An 18,219-nucleotide genomic window follows, 5' to 3' on the forward strand; every position below is an offset into this window, starting at 1 on the left:
TCCTCATAGATCTTCGCGACTCAGGCAAGATCAGAGGGGCCCGGTGGGGGAGGGAAGTCCCCAGCGCGAACCTGCTCCAACCCTTTCAGACCCTGCATCCTGGGCTAGCATGCCTGCTCCCGAGCTAATGAGTATGTTCAGGGCTGCAATGAGGGAAGAGATCTCCCTCCATGACAAGAAAAAAGAAAGTAGACGCAGAGGGAGACGCAGGTCCCGTTCTAGGAGGGGTGGTAGACGCAGACGTTCATCTAGCTCTTCTTCCAATTCCCCCACCATCCCACAGCCCTCCACCTCCACTTATAGAGATCCCCTTAATAAATATGGGGAGGAGGAATTCAGTGAGGTGGAAGTGGGACATTCCTCAGAGCATTTCTCTGAAGGGGAGGAGGACATCACTGAGCCAAAAGAAAAACTTATCAGATTTTTTAGAAAGGAGGATTTAGCCTTGATTATGTCAAAAACTATTTCCACTTTAGAACTCCAGGATTCAGCAGACGCTGAGGACCCTGAGGGTCTCCCATCCTCCAAGAGAACAGTTAAAGGTGTCCCTAAAGGGGCCACAAAAATTTTCCCCCAGACGGTACAACAGCTTTGGTAGGCTGATGAGGGCAGGATGGAAAAACCCTTGGTGAACAGGCAGTTCCCTAATGCCACAAAAAAACTATGCCGTACATGCTATGGAAATTCTTCAAGTCCCACTGGTGTATGCTCCCATTGCAGCCTTGCAGTATTCAGATCTCCTTTCGTAAGACGGCATGGGGTCCATAAAAGAGTTCTTACTAAACAGAAAGGTATATTTTGCATTCCAGAAATCCCATAAAGCATCACCCTTAAGCATAGGAACAGCAGCTATGTCAGCCCTCTTTTCCAGGGCTGCTATTATCTGGACCCGAAAACTGAGTCTGCTCAGCTCTAGTGATAATAGCAGAGCTGCAGAATGACCAAATTGTGTTCTTAAGGCTGCTCTGTCCAGGTGGATGCAACTCTAGACACTATGACTTTCACAGCCTGTTCCATGGGAGCAGTAGCTACTATCAGATGCTCCCTATGGCTACAGGTGTGACAAGCAGACCTTCATTCTAAATCAATAGTGATGGCCTACCCTTTCCAAGGAAGCAGAATGTTTGGAGACACACTGGACAAAACACTAGTGAAGATCAAAGACAAGGAAAAAATCCATATCAAGAAAATTACAGAAGGACAACAGGAGGTCTATCAAACTTCCTTTCCTTCCTCCAACGTGCTTCTGTTATTCAGTTCCAACCAGAGGAGAGCACAATATCCAAATAGGCTCCTTTTGCAGAGGTTTGTGCTTTAACAGGTCTCCCTAATTGTACCAGGGACTTCCGGCTTGAACGCCAGCAAACGCCAGCACATGACGACTTCTCTCTCCGGTTTTTATCTTTTATCTTTATTTTAATGGTTTTAAGAGTTTCATAGCATGCTGAAGTTTTATGAATGATTGGCTCACAGAGCATTTTAACTAGAAAGTCTGAAATAAGAACTTGTTGCATTTGCACTTTATAAGATACTAAAGGATCGTAAATTACAAGCTACTGCGCCAATTAAGCCTTGTGGTGAGAGATTTGCAGACTAGCTATCAGAGCTGTGTCTAAATGGGGAGGAAGAAACGTATAAGAGAAGATGAAATAGAAAGTGATGAATATGACTGTCCACAGAATAAACAGACAAAAATTTTGGATTTCTTCCCTCAAGAGGTCCCGCTCTTTAACCACTTTGCAGTGTTAACAGAGGAAGATAATAAGGAAGTAACCTCATAAAAAATATAACTGACACCTCTACAAAAACGGAGACTATTTATAATTTGAGTGAAGCTTACAAATAGCAACAGTAGAGAAATGATCTGTAAAAAACCTTAAACTCCTTAAAATGATAAACTTGATTATAATCATTAACAATGGAATGCAGATGAAGCCCGCTCTTAAAGACATATATACAAATGAAGGGAACAGTGAAGGGGAGCAGGCATGGCCTGGATCATGACCGTTTAAAATATAATGAGATAAAAGAAAGCAAAAGCCAGCTGGTTCTTGAACCCTCAACAGAATATGCTTTAAAAATAGGCTGGTGTGGGGGGTATTTTTTCCTCATTTGGAGACTCTCTCTTTTTATGGCAAAAAAAACATTTTACATATTTTTTACTACAAAGAATGGCAGCTAAAAAAATTAGCAGACCTAAAAGAAGCGTTGAGACTCTGCCCCATCCAAATACTACAAATAAAGCAAGTGATTTTTGACCTTCTCTTCGAGAAGGATTCCACAACTTTGTGGAGGGAAAAAGAATTATCTGGCTACAAAAGGGAGTTGAACCAGAGGGACATTTTAGAAACATACAAGTACATCCCCCCCTCATATCCCATAAGGAAAGAATATTCTACAAGACCCTCAAAGTGCCAAACTAGGAACAAAATGAGGGACACTCAATTAGGACAACCAAATAGTGGAAGGTGATAATTTGAAAAAACTTAACTTGTTTATAGATCTACCAAGAATTATGAACAAGAGGCAATTCTACAAAGGCTGGATCTTTTTAAAAAAATGAATTAGAGACAATAAAAGAAAGGGGAAAAAAGTAGACTTTTGTGCCCAGATGAACCATCACAATGTGCCCCAGATCAACCCTAATCCACCTACTAGGACAAAGTGTAAAAGGAAAAGATCCCCTTCAGACAACCAACTAACAACTCAAAGAATCAAACAGAGAAGCCAGTATCGGTGACATTTAGGAGGAAAGAGAGAAGGGGCAAGATGGAACATACATAGTCCACAGGAAGAATCTTATTAAGTTGGACTCCCCTCTCCTTTAAAAGTGAAAAAGACCACAAGGAGCAGAACTGAAAGCGTGAACTAATTATACAAGAGATATAGATGTGGACTGGCACCGAGTACAATTCTTGGACAACACTTTTACAGCATGGGATGAGTGGAAAATCTTGGGTCTCCAAGAATTGTTGGAGGCCTGAAAACAAAAAAATTCCTCCACCTCTGGATACCAAAAGAAGGATATAATCCAAAGCAAAAAGAAAAAGAAAGTGATTCCAATATTCAGCCAACATCTAAGAAGTCACAGTGCTAGTGCTAAAAGAGATCAAATGGGTGCATCTTTACACTGATCATACAGGTCCAATTGGACTTAATTACAGATGCCCCTTTGTTTAAATCCTATGGATCTGAAATATCTAGCAAAGAAAAGTTCAAGTGAATCCTACACCTAAGGGATGATACCACTAACCCAATATGCCAGAAGTAATAGCTGACACCTAATAATATGTGACTAACTAAGCCCACAATCAGAGAAAATCGATGATAAATAAGCCTTTGGAAATTATATATCTTTGGAACATTGCAGGGTTGGAAAAGATGTTTTTGCCACGGATAACAACTGTTTCATTGCTCCAACACAAATTTGATATTATAATACTTGCAAAGAAACCTGGAGCTGACTCCCTCACTTGAACTAATGGATAGCTATGGTTTTTTAATGTCAAGGCAATCCCGAGGAGAGAAAGGACCAGGGGAGATTAAAAAGGGAGGACTGGGAATATTAATCTCTACTACACTGAAAGTTAGAGCTGTAGCTAAAGCTCCACTCTCTAATTTTGCTATGGCCCTACCACTTCTACGTGGGATCAATGTAGTCCTGATAATATTTAATATCTATTTCCCCCCCAAAGTATAAGAAAACAGTTATTGAAAATAACCAAGGCAGGAGTTTTGATAATTATTTTACCCAAATTACTTTAGAACACCCCCAAGCTCTCAAATTCTAATAGCTGGGGACATGAACGGCTACGCATGATAAATGGGCCCCCTAATGATGATTTCCTATTATCCAAATTTAAAACTGTAGCTGATAGTAGGGGAAAGCAGACCAGGGTATGCTAACTCAAAATCGCATATCCAAGAGATCTAAAAAGAGTGAATTATAGCGGGAATCTGTTTGTATAAACTAGCACATAGGAGGAGCCCTCTGCATATTTTAAATGTGGGACAATAGATAGGGATGTCCCAGGAGAATATACTTCTTGTGTAACAGGTAAAAGGGACTAGTACACTTGACTATATGTTGGTTTTGTAATTCCTTGATTACAAGAAGTCCCGAAATTTTGCCCCAGGTTTTCTGCCATATATGGAAGTGGGTGATCATTTACCACTTTTTTTTTTTTTTGTGATCAGAAATATATATGTTCATCTGACAGACTTACATAAATTCCCTCAATTTAAAGGAAACCTTAGGTAAAAAGAATTGGTTGGTCCCCAACACTGGATCTTAAGATAAAAGAAGTTCTCTCTAGTGAAGTAGGGGAAGAACTGATACAACAAATGAATGCAGTAATTCTCCTATCCAAAGGAACCAGCTTTAGAAATGTAATGAGAGTCTTATAAAGAAGCTAGCAAGATCGAGATTCTTACAATAACAAATAATAAATAAAATAGAGCTCCAGATACCTAAGATATTCCAAAACCTTGGTTTTGATAGTGGAAAGGTCAGTGTAAAAAGCAAAAGATCTTATTGTCAGCTTTCTCATACACAACTATGTGCAATTAAGGAAAAATAGAAGTAAGGCCCATGCACCATGTGCATTAACACAGAAAAGCTTATAAAGAGAATAATACTAAAGAAGAAAAAGCATAATACATTAAGAAGTCTTGCAAGAACTTATATTTGCAACTACTCAAAGGGAATTCTAGCCAGCCTTTTGGAAGATGATTGCAGCCTGTAAACAAGGGAACCCCATCAGTTTTGGGACACCCATAGTATTCCCCCCCTGACAAAATGGGTACCTTTTTTTTCTAGAGGAGCTTTATAGAAAAGAGTGATAAACAGGGAGACCTTCAAACCAGAATTAGCCTCTCTAAATCAATGGGCCACCGGGTTACAAACACAAGAAATAAAAAATCTTGCATAAAACCACTTAAATTTAGGGAAAGCCCCAGGATTAGATGGAGATCCCGCTTCTGAAGTTTACTAGAAAGAGAATATAGACTGGTGGGCTCCTTTCTCTGGGTAACACTTATTTACATATATAGACAAAAAAAACAGGTTGCATACCCAAGTTAGGTGTAGAACACAGCAGGTTGTTTGTCCCTATCTATAAAAAAGGGAGTAAAAAAATGAACTGAAATTTATAGACCCCATCAGTCTTCCTGAATGTCATAAGCAAATTGTATGCAAGACATCCTAACTAGAAGAAAGAAGTTTGAACAATGGCTAAGTGGGACTTTAAGAACCACGATAAGCGGCTCTAGAGCAGGCAGGGCCTTTAGGGGAAGGTAGATCAATATTAGATGAACATAGATTGCTAACACTACAACATCTAATTGAAAAAATATACAACTGGCAAGGTAACATCATTTATATATTGCCTTTATTGATCTTTAAATCTGCCTTTGACTCAATTTCTAGGGGAAAACTATGGCGAGAAACTAGAAAGGAGACTTAACATAGATAGAAGATTGTACAATCCCTAATCTGGTCCTCTATATGAACAATCTGCCCTTGAGAGAGTTCGTTGCAACACACAAAGGATACCCACTGACCAAATATGGACCCACCCATAGAGAAGTCAGACAGGGGTGCATATTATCTCCAGCTTTATTTAATTTCTATATAAATGAATTTGTAATAGCACATATAGCAAAGAAAACTGTAGACTCAGCTTCCACATTCACCTAAATTAAAATACTACTCCATCCCTCCAAAATTCTATTATAATGTAGATGATGCTGTTGTTCTAGTATCGAGAACTCCAGTTGGGATCACGAGGGGCATTATAGCTGCATTCTCAACTTATTGTGAAAAGGAAGAACTGATAATTAACATAAATAAAACAAAAGTGATGATGGCATGTAGGAAAGCCTCCCAAAAGATCTTGGTCAATAAAAGCGGAAACAGACTAGGAACAAGTTGACAAATTCTAAATTATTTAGGTGTAATGTCGTGGTTCCAAGCTTCAAGGGAGCCATTGTAATGTGTTACTCCACTGTAATATGATAACTGTAGAGCAGGTAGAAAAGAGACAATATATGTACACTGATGTTGAAGTTTACAAGCTTCTAGGTACTAAAGGGGGGGGGTTTCTCACTGCACTTTCAGCAGCACTAAAATTATACCAAGCTAAAGAATATTGGACACAACTATCTGATAATGTCTATCGTTGGGGATTGTACAATCAGTGAAGTGACCTTACAGCTAGAAAGGCTACAGTCCAAATTTTAAGAGTTAACCTTCAGCTCCCTCCAGGAGTCCCAAATACATTTATTAGGCTTGAAAGCAGGGAGTAATGAGCCTGAAAAGGGGACAAGATAATAATAACAACTTGGCATATATAATATGGATAAAGTTACACTGATTCAAATGGTCTCTGGCCATTCCCTCTAGCAAAAGATCCTTATAAACCTAGGGTGGGCTCAAGAGGATGGAGTAGTGCCCTTAATAAATGTGGCCTTCCATATATAACATCCATATGATCAAAAAATTGGGATCAATTTAAAAATTGTAAAGGAACTCTACCCAAAGAATCAAAAGATGTATTATCCACGACAGTCTGATCTGGCAAGATATTCGAGATTTTCCTCTATGCTATAACCACAGGAAATATATCACTTGCCCCTGCTCGCCATTATTTAACTCTATCTGGATAACAAAGATCTAAGGGAGAGCTTTTATTCTTGCCCAAGAAGTGTACATTTACCTTCTACCTGCTGTTTTAGAAGTTGGAAATATCAAAAGATACCTTGCAGCTGCAAGGTTATGTTCTTGCTCTCTGAAGTCTGTAGAAAGCCTATATAGAGCATATGTTGATTAAAAGTGTCTCCTTTATGAGGAGGCAAGGGAAAAAATGCACTGTCACATCTACTACAATAAATGACTTGCATATTGTTCTGATAAGAGTTTGTTGTCAAAAACTACATAAGAATAAGAAGGAGAATATTACTAAAATGGGTAGCAAAATTTCATCTATTCATTATAGAAAAGAGAAAAATGATCTGAATATGGGTATCCCCTTTAGATATTTTTTATTTTTGTTTAGAGTATTCTTATGCTGTTTGGTGTGTTTACTAAGTATAATGATATATAGAGGGATAGTGCTGGAATACGGGAGAGAGATCTGTATTCTTGTTTTGTTTGTTTGTAGATATTTTGGAGTCTTTGTAATACATCTGGTCATTGACTGTAAATAAAGTCTTCTTCTTCTAATTGTACCAATTGTACCAATCCAACAAGACTGATGGGTCCCTTGGGCAAGGGAAACAGTGATGCTAGGCCAGTACCAGAATAGGGGAAGACTACATCTATTCCAGGTCAATGGCTACAGTCACAACTGGTTCATTGGGTACAACAGATCTTTCACTTTGGTTATGCCATAGAACTTTCCAGTCTCTCCCCAGACCACTAAAAAAAAAAGAAAACACTTGAGAACCTTATCTGCCATAGAACATCTGCCTCCAATGAGAGAGGAAAACTGGTTCCTCTCTGTGAGAGACAGTGAGGAGTCTACTCCATATTTTTCTTAATTGCCAAGAAAAGTAGGGATTGGCAAATCATGCTACAGTCAATAGGTTCGTGACCCTAAAACACTTCCATATGGATACCTTGCATTCAATCACCAAAGCTCTCACTCCAGGAGCATTTATAACTCCCATCAGTCTCACGGAAGCATACTCACGTATGTGGGCCATCGCAGGATTCTCAGATTTTATTACCAAAATTAGTATTTCCAGTTCAGAGCCCTTCCTTCGGACTGACCTCAGCTCCTCAAGTATTCTCCAAGGTACTGGTGACACTAGAGGCCATTGCCTGAAGGCAGGGCATTCAGAGTCATCTGTACCTGGTTGATATCTTCCACTCCTCAATCCTGGATCAGCACATCATTGATCAGATCGGCAACATATCAGCTAAGGCCCACATCAAGGGAGATCCAGGTTTTCCACCCTATGTCAGGAAGTGAAGAGTATTCTTTAATGGACAGATATGCATTTACAATTTAACTCCACAGATCATATCCAGGGACCCCTCAGTATTCAAGCTGACTGGATATACAGACAAACCAAGGACGAGATTGAGTGGTCAGTCAAAACAGAGACTTTCCAACAGATCACAAACAGATGGATCTTTTTGTCTAGCTTCCAGTCATTATTACAATTTTCCCCCCAGAAACCATCAGCTATAGGAGGAGCAAGTGGATGTCCTGACCTTTCCATGGTCACTGATACTGCTGTATGTGTTTCCACCTCTGTCAGTTATCCCAAAGGCACTGAAGAAGATACACCAGGAATAGGCCCCAGTTATATTTGAGGCTGTGAAATGGCCTCACAGACCACAGTTCCCATCTCTAATGGAACTTTCAGTGCAAGAGCCTTGTTGTATTCCTGTGAGCCAAGACATGTTACTGCAAGGCAATTGGCTTCATCTGACTGCATGACTCTTGAAAGAAATTGGCTGCTAGAACTGGGTTATGCCCCAGAAGTGGCTGAAACCATCATGGCCTCCAGGAAGCTGTCCACCAAACATATATGCAAGTCTTCTTGGAAGATTTTTGTGAGATGGTATCAAAGCAGAAGAGTTGACCAATTAAACCTTGGGTTGGAGCAGCTGTTAGCCTTCTTCCAGGATAGGGTCTGGCAACATCTGAAGACTTCTACACTACATTGTCAGGTGGCAGTATAGTGACCATAGTTCCACAGATAGCAGGAGTTCCTTTCACTTAACATCCTCACATCATCTTGTTCTTAGTAGCAGTGGGGCAAACAGGTCTTCCAGTCATTAATTGATTCCCCACATGGAGATTACATGTAGTTCTCTCTGTTCTTACCAAGACCCCTTTTAAACCTTTGTGAGGTTCCTCTTAAGTGGCTTGAAGGCCTTGTTCTTAACAGTGGTAACTTCAGCTTAAAGGGTCTCAGAGCTAGGAGTCCTATCAGCCTGGAAAGGTCTCTGTTTCTTACACAAAGTCAAGGTCGTACTTCAATTGGATCCTTCATTTGTTCCCAAGATTAACTTTGTATTCCATAGAGGGCAAGAGATTCACCTACCATCCTTCTGTCTACAGTCAAAACCTGTGAAAGAATGTTTGGCACATGCTAGATTTGAGAATGACTCTTAGAATATACATCTAGCATACAGAGTCCATCAGGAAAATGGAGATATCAAGTTAGCCTAGATGATGCCAAGAGACTTCTGCTTAAAATATTAACTGTTCTCCTTACTACAAATGTTATGCACCAGACAGCCAGATACATGTCTTATAGTATAAATATAAATTGTTTATCAGCAATAGCCTAATGCGGGGTCCCCAACGTGGTGCACGTGGGTGCCGTGATGTCCACTGAAATCATTTCTGGAGCTCTCTACATGTTTTTAGGGAGTGGGGGGGGGGTGGGGGGGCTGGCAAAGCTTTTGCCCAGCAAGACTTCTGATTGACTATAGGAGGTTTGACTGCCTGTGCAGATTTTTAAAATGTTGCTTTGGTAGCAGCTGCCACCATAGCACAAGGATCTACACTGTTACTGAAATTAAGCTGTGGAAATCATTTTGTGGTAGCGATTTTGTTGCTGTGCCCACTGTGCCATGTCAGAATTCCAAATGTGTGTGCAGGATCAAAAAGGTTGAGAACTCCTGCCCTAGTGTCTCCTCTGCCAAAGCAAATTCTGAATAGACCTGTGCTAGTGTGTGTGTTGCTGATTTTTCTCTTCTGGTGGTGGCATCCTCTCATGCCACAGGATCCTCTTCAGGTATGACATCATGGGGAGCATGGGAGCCACTGTTGGCAAGTAGAGGCAGAAAAGCTCTCTTCTCTGCATGCCTAGCCACCTGGATCCTCGTCTGGGTATGTTTGAAGTATGCAAGGTTGCTCCCAGGCTTGAGTTCTTAATGCTTTCATTAGTTGAGAACATTTTTGTTTTACAATAAGTGCAAAGCAGTATCTCAACCAGATAACTTTTATTTCTGTACAGTAATTTCAGATGTTGAATATTGAAAACAAGGGGACTTGCATAATGAGCTCAAGAATCAACGGCCATTCAAGTCTCAGCTCCTTCGCATTTCATGGATTTGGAATATGTATAATGATTCCTAGTTATAAGCTTGATAAAAAAATTGTTCTAAAAAGAATAGTATGATTTCAGTGTCTACGATACTGACTTGTAGGACTGGTATCACATGTGTATGGGGACTGTCTGCTCTCCTGCGCTGCTGAATTAAAAAAACAAGCTCATATAAAAAGAAAAGAAAATCAGAGAATCTTTTATTTGTAATAAGTTTCTCATTTTAATGCTGGTCTGACTTTGTGTTATCTTAGATCAGGGGTAGGGAACCTGCGGCTCTCCAGATGTTCAGGAACTACAATTCCCATCAGCCTCTGTCAGCATGGCCAATCTGGAGAGCCGCAGGTTCCCTACCCCTGCCTTAGATTATGAAGTGCCTCAGTGTCTAAATTTTTAATACAAATAAATGGTTTGTATTTAATATACAAGTGTTTCTTTTCTTTTTTTCAGCAAGAAGACAAGTGTGACAAGCAGTATTCTGACTTCTATGTAAGGGTGAGTTTTTAAATAAATTGTTACCAGTGGTTTTAAAGCTTACAGGATTCTACAAATGCGTGAATGTTGAGGAATCTGCAGGAGCTTAGAAGGGCTTTGCTTGACTTGTCGGACAGCAGCTCTCCCCAGCTCCTACTATTCTCAATGCTTGTTTAATTTCCAGGGGACTTTGACAGTGTTTCTTGACAGTATTTTCTATAAAATTTCTTTGCTTACTTATGACTTAATTATACTTTGGCATTCCCTGAAAACCTAAAACATGCGTTAGCTGGTTGTTGTTTTTTGCTGATATTGCTCATTTGTATCCAAACTTGAACTTGTAGATCATAGTTTAGAGGACAATGTAAACAATCCAGATCCTGTTGTCTCTCTTTGTCTCAAAAACTAATTATAAAGTTCTACAAGTGCCCTGCGAAAAGAAGACTGGATCCGTTCTGCTAGTGGAAATAGTTTATTTGGTGGAAGCAGCCTTCTCCTATTGCAGGATGCAACAGTTTTGTAGTGGAGGAAAGTATCTCTGCTAGCAAAATAGATTTGTGGAATTCAGCTGAGGGGAAACCCAGCCCTGAAGAAGTCACAAAGCAAATGAATGTACAGAACCATCAATAAACTGAAGAAACCTGTTACTAGGAAAATCTTGACATTGCAACTGAATGTTAAATGAAATATCAAGAGCTGACCACATAGTCTATGTAAGCCTACTGCTGGATAAGCAGGTGGGACCTATGGCCAGGAATACCTGTTACCATCTTTAGTTATTAAGGCAATTGTGACCTTCCCTGGGCAGGAAAGATCTAGCTACATGCCCTGGTGATGTCTAGCTTAGATTACAGCAATGTGTTCTATGTGGCTCTGCCTTTCCAAAAATGTTTGGAAACTTTAAGTGGTGCAAAATGTTGCAGCATGGATGTTGACTGTAGTGCGTCCAGTCTTGGTCCCCCTGTAATGGCTCCCAATTTGTTTCTAGACACGATTCAGTGAACTGGTGCTGATCTTTAACACCCTATATAGTTTGGGACCTACACACCTGAAGGGCTGCCTGTTTCCCCTATGAACCTTCCTCACCCCTGTGGTTATCTGCAGAGGCCCTCTATTGGGTCCCCATCTTGTACAATAAAATAGTTTTACAGCATGCTGGAACTCCAATACAATGTGTGTCTTTTCCCCCCAAAGCCTTCATCTCGCAATTCAGCTACTCCTTTGAGTGGAAATTCATCCAGACGAGGAAGTGGAGATACTGGCAGTTTCGTCGATCCTGATACCTCATTAAGTGAATTGCGAGTGAGTAATCTTTGGTTACCTAAAAAGTTACTTTCTTGTAGCCTTTGAGAAGGGAGAAATAAGACTATGGACCCTACAGAATTACTTGCTTCAGATGTCCATATAATAAATAAGAGGGGGAAACGCTCAGTTTTGCTAAAAGTAATTCCACTATCATGATGTTACCCTTTTGGCCCTCCCTTTGACTCTTTGTGGCAAGTGAATAATTTGTGGTTTTGCATGGACATCAATACTTCTTTTTGGCAATCCTTTCCTTTTTGGTCCCCATCCCTGAGATTTAGGGGCCCCTTTTCAATATCCTGCTGCCACTTAGGGTGTTTTAGCCTTGCCACTTAGGGTGTTTTAGCCTCTAGATCAGGGGTGGCCAACCTATGGCACTCCAGATGTTCATGGACTACAATTCTCCAGATATTCATGGACTACAATGATGGGAATTGTAGTCCATGAACATCTGGGATGCCATAGGTTGGCTACCCCTGCTCTATATCCTCTTAAGCGTCCTGGGTGTCTCTGTTGTGAGCTTATGAGGATGTGGGGATATCTCTTTCCCTTCCTCCCTCCCTCTTAGCTAGAGCAGTCCCTCTAGCATGGTTAGTTCCCCATATTCATGAATGAATGTCTAGACACATAAATAAGTGTTTAAGAGAGTCCAGACCCCCTAAGCTTCTTTCAAGTTTAAAAAAAAGTTCTTTAATAACTAAATACAGAATTTACACAAAATCAAATAGAGATGAATGGGAATTAATTGGAGCACAGCTTGAGATATTGCAGATTATAAAAAAGAGAGTATTATCTTGCTGTTCTTAAACTCTGACCATTTATGTCAGTGTTTCTCCTGTGATAAATGGGCTCAAGGCAGCAGAAACATAACAGACTGTCCCCCAGCCTTGACACAGGTGTCAGGCTTTCTTCTCCCTTTCCTCTCCCTTAGTTCACATTGCCAGTCCAAGCTAATAATTTAAACTCTTGGCATCCAATTTGGTAGTTTCTTTGTGGACTTGATCAAAATCATGTCGATTTGGTTGAGCTCTTCCTGCCAAGATCTATTTGAGCAATTCATTGCCCTGTTGTGATGAAGAAGTTTTATGATGCCTATATTTAAATTAAACTCCCTCTTTCTTGCCATTTAGAGTTGTAGCCATATGGCCATTTGGAGCTATTTGGAGACTTCAAGATTCCAAAGGGTCACTCTGTCTGGCTCATTTGAAAGAAAAATTGTCTCTCGCCCCATGAACAGGACAGCCTGGCATATTTCCTCCTATTCCTTCACGGCCACTATGGCTGTTTTTATTTTGCTGGGAACTTAGCCACAAACTGTTTCCCAACTGTTTGCAAATATTTCAGAATAAAATTAATGTTTAGATTTGTAAATAGAAAAGCAATTTTATATTTCTGTAGAATAATTATTGATCAGTGTTCTAATATTTACCATCCTTTAATAGTCTAGGAAAGAAGGATACAAGCTGTAAGTTATCTAGTTCACAGTTATCCATGTATTCAGTTTTACTTTCATCCTAAGGCCATAATACAGTTTTTGTGTCATAGAATAGTAAAATATTTTATAATTGAAGTTTTGGAGCCAGCTCTTTTTGGTCAATAACTTGTAGGATTGAAACTTAGGCAATGAATATTTAAATTTGCAAACATAATAAATGTTGACTATTTATTTGTAGCAAAGATTAAATTAAAATGCATGTCTTAAATTAGAAAATAAAGATTTAACTCTTACTTAAATTTGGTTAACTGAAACATATACCACACTGATTTTTTTTGTTTAAATTTCAAAATGTAATAGTAAATTTTTTCCAGTGTTCTTATGCAGTGGTTCATTCCTATGTCCTGCAGGATATCTATGATCTTAAGGACCAGATACAAGATGTAGAGGGGAGATACATGCAGGGCCTTAAAGAACTGAAGGTATTAGGGTTTGTCCCAAGCATGCATTCACTATGGTAATATGTTGGTGATGGAGTTCTTGCCAGTTTCACTAACAGCTTTACTAACACACCACTTCATTTTCTTTTGAAGCATGCGGCTAACCTGCAAATCCTAGATTAGACTATATATAATTTATTTAGCTGTTAACTAAATCTGCTTATGCCTAAACCATTATGTGAAAATGACAGTGAAGTTTTATATTAAATATAGGATATGCTCTAGTAAATAGTATGAAAAGTTTATGTACGCCTTGTATGGTACATACATACTTGAGTGTGTGTGTTAAATTCCATCAGGTAGCTTCCAAGTCACGGTGGCTTATGAATCAGTACCCTCTAAAACGTCCTATTGTTATCATCCTTGTTCAATTCTTGCAAACTGAGGACTGTGGTTTCCTTTATAGAGTCAATCCATCTTCTGTTGGGTCTTCCAGTTTTCCCACTGCCTTCAACTTTTCCTAGCATTATTGACTCTTGTCTTCTCATAATGTGACCAAGGTACAATAGCCTCAATTTAGCCATTTTTGCTTCTGGGGGTTTAGCTTCAGCCTTGATTTGATCTAGAACCTACTTATTTGGAGGGGTTTTTTTGCCAATCCAGGGTATCTGTAACACTCTCTTCCACCATCACATTTCAAAGGAATCTACTTTTATCCTGTCAGCTTTCTTGTCCAGCTTTCACAGCCATACATACTACTGCATGAATTAATTTCATCTTGCTTGCCAGTGACACATCCTTACACTTAAGATTCTTTTCCTTCATGGCTGCCCTTCGCAGTCTTCTGTCAAGTTGCTACCAACTCATGATGACCCTAGGAACCAGTGTACTCCAAAACATCAGATTGTTAACAGCCTTGTTCAATCTTCTTCTGATTTCTTGGTTGCAGTTTCCCTTTTTGTTGATGATGGAACCAAGGAATGGAAAGTTTTCAACAATTTCAGTTTCCACATTGTCCACCTTACCAGTAGTCATTACTTTTATCTTCTTGATGTTCAGCTATAATCCTGTTTTGGCACTTTCTCCTTGAACTTTCAGCAGCAGATATCTCAAGTCTTTGCTATTTTCTGTCAGCAGTGTTTATAATCAGCGTATCTAGGAATTGTTAATGTCCACCCCCACCCCCCTCAATTTTCACTTCACCATCTAAATCTAATCCAGCTTTCCTTATGGCATGTTCTGCATACAGATTGAAGAGATAGGGAGATAAAATACATCCTTGTCTAACATCTTCTTTGCCAATTGGAAACCATTCTGTTTCTCCGTATTCTGTCCTCACAATAGCCTCTTGTCCAGAGTTCAGGTTTCACATCAGACTCACACAGTAAAGAGTTTTGCAGTAATCTATGAAACACAAACTGATTTTCTTCTGCAGTTCTCTCATGTGCTCCAGTAACCAACATAAATTTGCAGTATGATCTCTAGGGCTGCTTCCTTTTCTGAATCCAGTGTGAAAATCAGGCATTTCTTGTTCCATATATGTTAACAGTCTTTGTTGTAAGATTATGAGCATCATTTTACTTGCTTGAGAAATCAATGTGGTGGTCCAATAAATTCTGCAATCTTTGACATCCCCTTTTGGGGAATTGGAATGTACATTGACCATTTCCACTCTGTGGGCCATTGTTGTTGGCCTATTCTCATCAACATTTTGATGGACGTCATTTCTGTGGCTTGAAATAGCTTTATTGATATCCCATCTGTTCCTGGTGATCTGTTTCTCCCAGTTGCTCTCAGTCCTGCTTTCACTTCCCTTTCTATAACTGTAGGTTCTTCAAAAAATTATTCTTGGAAGTAATTTGTTATCCTTTTATCTCTTGTGTACAATTCTTCAGTGCACTGTTCCCACCTTTTCTTTATTTTGGCTTTTTCAGTTAATGTATATTTAAATCCATGTTGATCTTTCAGCGTGCATAACCATGCTTTAAATTTCCCTTTGATTTCTTGGATCTTGTGGAATAGATCTCTTGTCTTTCTTTTTTGTTATTCTCTTCTATTTCTTTCTATTTGTTATTATAATAGTTCTCTTAGTGGTTGCCATATGATTGATCCAAAGAGATCGAGAGCTTTTGAAACAGATATTCTTTGCGTAGAGAGGTTGCTAAAAAATTCATATGGTCCAATGTGAAAATGCTGATGAATGCTGTTGAAACAGGACTGAACTGGCAGCCTGTTTGTTGTTGTATTATTTAGAATTGTTTTTAGAAAAGACTGCCAAATTGTTTTGGAGTGGAATAAAGAACCATGAGACAGCATTTCAAATGGTTTAAAGACGCTATTGATACCAATTCAGCAAAGAAAGGTATTTACAGCCACAGAGTTATCATATGCTAGCTTGTTATCAAGCTTTGTTATGCAGGAGTTCTTGTTTTATCTGTATTATACCATGCTTTTCCCTTTTTTGTTTAATAATTTTTCTTAGTGCCTACATGAACAATATCTAGGTTCAAACTAAATACAATTTGGTTGGTTTCTTTCCAAAAATATTTGCTTATTTACACACTTATTCTGCATCAAGTTTTTGAAAATTTTATTAAATAAACAAAGACTTCTAGAAGTCCTGTTTCGGCATCTGTCAGAAGATGGCCCTAAATGCATATTTGAACAATCTTTTATAAAAGACTTACTAATCATTTAGGATTATTAGAAGAAGCAGCCTCCTTTGGCCTCTCTCTGCTAGTAGCAATTATTTACTGTCTTGTCTGCAGCAGGGACATCTACTAAATGCACTATGTGATTGGTTTGCTAAATAAGGAAAACCTCCTCTCCTAAGAGAAGCTGAATCATTGTAACCTTCCCATTTACCTATTCATGCTGATGAGGTGTTTCCCTAACTGCATTGCAAATAATCAGGCAGTTATTTGCTTTGAGACAGAGCTGGATGTTGCCACCCTGTCTCCTCAAAGCCTTATTTCTCCTAATCATCCGATCCTCCTTCCTTCATCCATAAAGGAAAAGCTTTTCTTCACCAAATTTTAGGAGACTTCCAGTCATTTTCTTCCAATTGCTTTGCCTTTCAGCATGCTCAATTGCACCTTCCAAATCTTCCTGGGTGTTCTTTTGAAAAATATGTGAATATTAGTGGCTCAAAGTTCTCATCAAATGATAAGGTGAAAAAGGAACCAGACATTCCTCTGTTATACCTAGCTCCAGGTGCAAGCCTTTCTTCTTCCAATTTTCAGTGCCAGAGGACCATGGCATGCAGCCAGGCACTCTTCCATCATATCTTCATCTAGATCACCAAAGAATCTCTTCCATCCAATGATGGAAGATGTTTGTAGTCTGCACTAGTTTTTGACTCTTGCAAGTTTGGGGTGCTGGTTTAATCCTGTTTCTTAACAGGCCAATTTACAGGTTAAAAATAATGGTACATAACTCCAGCAAGGTTTCATCTGATACAGCCTTACCATCCAGCTCTTTGGGTGGCAAGTTTCCTAGTTTTGACAAGATCTGATCCATTCTACCAGTCCCGTTCATCTCCCTCGGATAATATTACTTTATGAACTTGGAGCAAGATGACTCCTTTTTATAAACATAAGGAGTTACTTATGCATGGACTCTGGGACTAGAGCCTGAAACAAACCAGGATGCCAATTCTGTCCCTGTATCCACTTTGACAACACAGTAACTATATCTAACAACCACCACCACAGCATCTCAGGTCCATTTGCTTGTTCATCTTCCAGTATTATGCATGCCATCAAATGTCAGCAGTGCCCTTCCGCTATCAGACAAACAGGTCAGTTTACCTAAATGCACCTAAATGGACCTAAATATCATTTGATCAGAGTCTTATAGACACAAAAGAAAAAATGGATATAAATCCAATATTAAGAGCCACAACACTCAAAAACCAGTTGGAGAACATTTTAATCTTCCTAAGTGTTACTGTCCTCTAATGTGCTGGTCTCTGAGGAGTTACGGAACTCAATTTTATGCAGTAACTGATCTCTGCCTCACTAGTTACTGGAACTGTTCCCATCAGTTCACCAAACACTGATGAGTGGATAAAGAGATAGGTGGTGATAACCAGAATTCTAGCTCAGAATGAAAAGATTATGACAGCCTGGTTACTCTTCCTCTCTTGTAAGTTCCTAGTCTCCATGAGTCTGTTCTTGAAAAATACAGGAGCATGGAAGTATCTAATATAAATTAGCATTCTTATCTGGCTTCTATCCTCCTCCCTAGATTAATTCCTTGTACTTTTAGATTCACTTATTGGATGGTATGTATGGTTATTGTATGGTTATTTTTTATTAATTTGTGTTAATTACCTTTTTATAATTATGCTGCTGTGTTCTGCTATTGAATCATTTGTGTTTTATATCTTGTTATAAGCAAAAGCTTATGCTTCGTAAACATTGTGCTTGTCTCCTTCAGTAGCCAGACTGTTCATTTGCAACTGCAAATGTACCCTTCTGATCTGCTTAGTATTTTAAT

At 39.2% G+C, this 18,219-nt stretch overlaps 1 protein-coding gene across 12 annotated transcripts in view; it reads left to right on the forward strand.

The window, feature by feature from the left end:
• The window catches only part of LRRFIP2 (LRR binding FLII interacting protein 2), an 85,111-nt gene that overhangs the window by 53,205 nt on the left and 13,687 nt on the right, over nucleotides 1-18,219 (forward strand). For 9 of the 12 annotated variants that reach the window (XM_048511754.1, XM_048511760.1, XM_048511759.1 and 6 more), the window contains 3 exons: nucleotides 10,519-10,563; nucleotides 11,737-11,844; nucleotides 13,690-13,761. In XM_048511754.1, the coding sequence (XP_048367711.1) occupies nucleotides 10,519-10,563; nucleotides 11,737-11,844; nucleotides 13,690-13,761 (225 nt within the window). The remainder of the gene's footprint in view (nucleotides 1-10,518; nucleotides 10,564-11,736; nucleotides 11,845-13,689; nucleotides 13,762-18,219) is intronic. The other 3 variants (XM_048511757.1, XM_048511764.1, XM_048511766.1) reach the window with 1 other exon arrangement.

The sequence above is a fragment of the Sphaerodactylus townsendi genome, linkage group LG11 (genome assembly GCF_021028975.2).
Source record: "Sphaerodactylus townsendi isolate TG3544 linkage group LG11, MPM_Stown_v2.3, whole genome shotgun sequence".
In the NCBI taxonomy this organism is placed as follows: Eukaryota; Metazoa; Chordata; class Lepidosauria; order Squamata; family Sphaerodactylidae; genus Sphaerodactylus; species Sphaerodactylus townsendi.